The sequence below is a fragment of the Zingiber officinale genome, chromosome 2B (genome assembly GCF_018446385.1).
Source record: "Zingiber officinale cultivar Zhangliang chromosome 2B, Zo_v1.1, whole genome shotgun sequence".
In the NCBI taxonomy this organism is placed as follows: Eukaryota; Viridiplantae; Streptophyta; class Magnoliopsida; order Zingiberales; family Zingiberaceae; genus Zingiber; species Zingiber officinale.
Window position 1 is genome coordinate 74503927 of NC_055989.1, and position 5508 is coordinate 74509434.

Consider the following 5508-nt stretch of genomic DNA (forward strand, 5'->3'; position numbering starts at 1 on the left):
AGCAATTAATTAATTCGAATACTTGTCCCACCAATGATAACCTTTTTTATCTGAAGAAAATGCAACAAGGTTTTCAGTAAAAATTATAGTTGAGCATGAACTCAACTTTAATGTTGTAATGTTCCAAGAACAAGTGCCTTTATTAAAGGAAAAGAAAAAAAAAACTCATCTACAATTATAATCTATAACACAGTGATAGTAAGATGCAGCAAGATACTGGAGTAGTCAAACACAAGTATGCTATGATCCAAGTAAAAAAGATTGTGCAGAAGAAAAAATAAGGAACACAAGCACAGCGACATAAATCCGCAGAATTGCTAATGTATTATTCAGAACACCTTGTCTCATGAGTTAGCGAGCTGACATCAGTAGACTATACATGTAAAAAGCAAACAGTGGAAAACTAAATGTTATAAAGCTACAAAATTTACAAGGCCCAACAGATTTTGTCAAATTCTACAGGCACAAATTTTACATCAGGAACTAAGGCACCAACTTAATCCAAGACAAAGGAACAAGAGGAGGGCTGAAAGAATCAAAATGATTCTGATAGTAGAGTATGAACCAGATGTAATTGCCAAAGCCTTAAAAGACCGATCACTAGTCTTCTTTGAGATTTCATCCTTATGTGCCCATCTGGATCTCAATCCGGTGGATTTGGGATCATCACCAAACTCAGTAGAGGATGCTTTCACTGTAAAAATTGCATTACCTGCATGATGAAACCATGGTCATTAACAAAGTTAATGTGTATCACAATCAAGTCAACGTGTATCCCAATCAAAATAGATCACTAACCATGTCAACACACAATAAATAATAAAATATGGAAAATATTGCATAAAATATCATGTCTCTTATAGGATGTATGTAGTTTTGCAATCAAGCGTTTAAATATTCACATGTATTTTGCACCCTCAATAATTCCAAAAATTGCAATTTGGATTTTGGATCTTCTCAGGCATTCCAATGACATAACACGTGAACGTGCAAGGAAAGTTTTTGATTTTCAAGGGACCTAAACTACTTTAACATCAGTTATACAATCTTAGAGTTTTGCAGAGAGAAAAATTAAACTACATGCAAACAGTAATAAACTATAAGAGTATGTTAGTGCTTGATCTGCCAATTCATACCCTCCCTTAGATAAAATAAAAAAAATAAAAAAAATCAAGTTTCACAAAAATAAGATGTGCCTCCTCTGATGATTAAATTTCAGTTGTCAAAGTCATGAAATCAACTTAGGTTAAAATTGAGTATCCATGTCAAAAGAATCCAACTTAATTGAGCATTAGTAATGGAGCAGAGCCCAGTAATCAAAATAGTTCTAGTTTCAGCATAAATTATTACCACGAGGAGGGTCCTTAGCATTGATATTGCTGTCAAGATCAAACTCTGTGTTTTCTTCAAGATGCTCCACAATTTCTGGAACCTGTCAGGTTAGGAAAATCTTTCTGTCAACAGGATGATAGAAATCATGATGCAACTAGTCATAACAATTGACAAGTAAATTATCAGACCTCACGGATAACTGAGCGGACTATATCATCATTTATAGTGCTTATATGATCAGTTTTGGAGGCAGACACATTGTGAATGGACTTTTGCAAGCGTATCCGGTTTGTTGACGAGCCTTTTTCTTCACTTGGGTAATTAGATGCCAACAAATTCCTTCGTGGTATAATATGGATTCTGGCATTATCTATGTTTTCAATATTAACTGATTCTTGATGCGTACTTTTAGTAGTCTCCACGGAGGAAACGTTATGGCCCAAATTCTGATTTTGAAGCAAAGAAAACTGACTCGTGTGTTGTCTCACTGGAGCAGCATTACTCTTCTGCAGAACGCTTCTTGAACAAACAGGCGGTTTGGACTGTTCACCAAGCACTTCTATTACCTGCTGAAGCAGAAAACAGGAAAGATATCAGAACCTCTTACAAGGTTTGCTATCTTTATCACAATTGCATACAAATCAGCAGATTCTAAAGAACATGTAAACAGCCCCCCAATCCCATTTACACACACAAAAAAATCATGAAGCAACATAACTAATATATTAAACAACAAACTTCTTATCTTACATCTGCAGTCATATCTTTATTATCCCCACTAATGCATGTTGTGCTGTCCCAGATTGTAAATGTTTCTGCGGGGCTATAAGAATAATATGGCGCTAGACTGCTACAGGCATTTGATACATCAGGGGAGCATTCCTCAGGATCACAGAGAATTCCATCCAAGAATTCAGTGATGGAATCATCTTCAAGATTTTGCTTCTCAACACCATCATAAAGCTCATGCCCCATTTGCGGTAGCATTAAGGAATTGATATGAAAACCATCTGAAGCAAATTCTTCCAACTCTGGGACAACAAAACGTGTAAAATCTTCCAATGAAAAATCAACCTGCATTTTGTGTATAAAAAAAATTTATTGGATACAATTATGCACAAAATTAGTGATTATGAAAATAAAAACTTTTAAGGGTTAGGTAAATCAAAATTCACAAGTATACAATAACTTCTTACCCCATCTGATGGTGATTCCACAGTGCCAGTAAAATGGCTCTCCTCTTGAATTTGAAGATTGTTTCTTATGAAATTATTTTTATCGGGAAACAGTTCACTGGCACCTGATAATTGCTCATCTGAACATAGAGGTAAAAGCTGTATGTTCTCCTGAGAATCACACAATGGAGGCTTCTGATCCAATGGTGTCACAGGTTCCATGGCAGCATCTTCTATATTATGCATCCCACCTAGTGAATGCATAGTTGAAGCAGAAGACAAAGCACTACTCTGTGTATCATCAACATTTCTCTCCATACAATCATCAGCATCAGAAACAGGGTTCCGCTCTCCATCCTTCTTGAACAACCGATACAGAACAAAACCACCCTAAACAAGATTGAATAAGAATTAGAAAACAGTCCAAAAACATAACAGTATCAAGAATACAATAGATTGAACATAAAGCATGAATAAATCGTTCAAAAATATCCACCAATCAATTTGAAATTATAATCCATGCAGTTACCCTTCTAATAAATTCTCTTTTACAAAATTACATTATCCATGTTCATCTAAGATCATCTAAGTACTGACTTATTAGTAGAAGTAAGTGTTAAGCGAGCAGCAGTCACAGTGAAAGTTGCAAAAAAAAAAAACGAGGAAACCGCTGCAATTGATGTGCCTCCTACAGGTATCAATGCAAGAAAATCAACTCAACTAGTAGAAAAAAGGACTGCACAGGTTTTATCAGTTAAGGAAGCCTTTCGCTATAAAGTGAGAGTAGAAGAGAATGAGTGAATGACTATTTTTAAGAAACATCAAATAAGAATTCACCTGCCCTCCTGAATCAAACTGGGGTTCAGTGGTTCGATACTCATGCATAATCCAAAGAGTTCGGACGCCTTTGGGAGCACGGCCTTGGTAGAAGACAAGTGTTTTCTTTGTGCCTATAATCGCAGTCTCCCGCGCCTTAGTCCTGATCATCCGATCCTTACCGGTAGCTTTCCAGTATCCAGCCTGTGTAGCTCGGTTAGAACGGCTGCTGTTGGGATACTTACGGTCCTTGGGCGAGAAGAAGAACCACTCGTCGCTTGATTTGACCAACGCTTTAGCTGGATAGTTAACACAGAAGCCATATCAATTAGCAATTTTGTGTCTGCAAAAAACCAATTTTGACAAACCAAATTATTATAAATAAAACAATCAAAGAAAATCGTCATCGAAGATCGATTTTTGCAAAAGGAAAATTGGGGGAATCGGACAAAACAAAATCCTAAACAAACAAACAAAAAACTTTCGCAAGAAGAACCTGAAGATAAACAAAGGGAGAGACGCAATAAGAGATAAATGAAGGCGGGGTATGGTCACCGGGAAGGTCCCACGGCTCGCACTTGCAGACATCTATCTCAGGGATGACCTCCACCTCGGACTTGATCCGCCCACTGATCTTCCCCTTGAGGTAGTGATTCACCAGCTCCACGTCTGTCGGACGGAATCGGAATCCCAGAGGCAACGAATCGACGGTGAAAACCTCCATCTCCCTCCTCACCATCAACTGCTTTACTTCCTCCTACGCCACAGAAAATCGTTTTGGAGAGGCGATCGCGACGAGAACTCTGCGTCGAAATCGAAACCCTAGTTTATCTTCCGCGAAGAAGCTACGCTATCTGCCGACCTTTCTTCCCTGCCTTTTATACATCTTTCCAGTAGCCGTACAATAGTGTGACAGTCCGGTCATAATGTCTATTTTACCCCTGCTATGAGGCCAAAAGACAAAGGGCTACTTTAGTAATTTCATGAATCGGAGCGCTGCTTCCGCGAAAGCGTGGGAGTGAACGCGGTTGGAACACGTACGAATAGTAATGATGACCGCTAGATGGAGATCTAACGGTGAGTAATAGCTCGGGCATTGCTTCGTCTGGAAGAGTAGGTAGTTGACTTGTCTTTTCGTTGACTGTTAGCGCCAAATTGGGGTAATTCTATAGGCACTATCTTTGAATACCCGAAATTTACCTGCGTTGTTATTAGATTTACGATAGTAGATATTTTTAAGTGATTTTAATTAATTGAGTAATTAATTCGTGATTAAAACATGGGTGCTATCAATCGTTTATTGGCCCACAAATCACTTAAAGTGTGTCCGACGAGTTGCCTTAGCATTCATACTACAGCTAAAAAAAATATATCTATTTTTTAAAAAATAAAAAAAACATCTTTTAATTTATTATATTAAAAAATCATTTTAAGACCCTCCTAATCTATTTTTACTATAAAAAAATATTCAGTCGTAGCATTTTACTTCAAACCACTGAAGTATTAAATTTGAGTATTTTTCATTAAATTAATAAAAAAATTAATATAATAGTATTCGATTACATTTGAAAAATGTAATTGATAAAAATGTATTAGGATGTTTGAAAGGATTTTTTTAATTGATAAAAGGTTTATTCTTTGTACTGATTAATTTTAGGGATCATCGTTTTGATTCTATAAAAAAAAAATTATTGGATGGCTCGCATTATTAAAACTCGTTATCCATCAGAGAGAAAATTTTCTATAATTCACCTTAACTAAATCTCAATTTTAAGATTTTTAAGATTCGTACTTAAGATCTAACCACAATGTTATGAATTATAAAAATAACACCCTATTTATCCTACTTTATTTTTGTTACCTTTCTTAGTCGAGCTGAATTAAATTGTCAATTAATTAGTCATTAGGATAAATCTCATATGGTAGTAATTATGATAATAATTACTACGACCTGTGTATAAGTAAGATTTGATTTAAGTGTAGGTCTAGTAAAAAATAATTATACTCATTGTTTATAGTTCTCATAATTCATTTTTAAATTATATGAAAGAACTTGTGTATAAGTAAGATTTGATTTAAGGGTAGGTCTAGTAAAAAATAATTATACTTATTGTTTATAGTTCTCATAATTTATTTTTAAATTATATGAAAAAAATTAAATTATAAAATTAATTTATAGTCAATC

General features: G+C 35.3%; 1 protein-coding gene across 4 annotated transcripts; it reads right to left on the reverse strand.

Moving 5' to 3' along the window:
* Positions 1-301: 301 nt before the first annotated feature.
* Positions 302-4176, reverse strand: LOC122045895. 4 transcript variants are annotated; one of them, XM_042606312.1, is made up of 7 exons: positions 3879-4176; positions 3345-3622; positions 2529-2897; positions 2083-2406; positions 1521-1898; positions 1351-1432; positions 302-712 (listed from the first exon to the last, which is right to left on the reverse strand). In XM_042606312.1, the coding sequence occupies exons 1-7, from the start codon at positions 4060-4062 to the stop codon at positions 477-479; spliced, it is 1851 nt and encodes a 616-aa protein (XP_042462246.1). In that variant the 5' UTR covers positions 4063-4176; the 3' UTR covers positions 302-476. The 4 variants fall into 4 exon arrangements, with proteins under 4 accessions (XP_042462246.1, XP_042462245.1, XP_042462248.1 ...); XM_042606311.1 differs by having other exon boundaries at positions 1521-1901; XM_042606314.1 differs by having other exon boundaries at positions 1521-1901; positions 3345-3666; positions 3879-4019.
* Positions 4177-5508: the final 1332 nt, after the last annotated feature.

Bases quoted from the DNA above. Each gene is read 5' to 3' on its own strand.
- LOC122045895 (XM_042606311.1), bottom strand. From the start codon at position 4,062: ATGGTGAGGAGGGAGATGGAGGTTTTCACCGTCGATTCGTTGCCTCTG. The intron at 2,407-2,528 runs GTAAGAAGTTAT...CACAAAATGCAG, and splicing joins TGGAATCACCATCAGATGGG to GTTGATTTTTCATTGGAAGA. The intron at 713-1,350 runs GTAATAATTTAT...TTCATCATGCAG, and splicing joins TGCTAAGGACCCTCCTCGTG to GTAATGCAATTTTTACAGTG.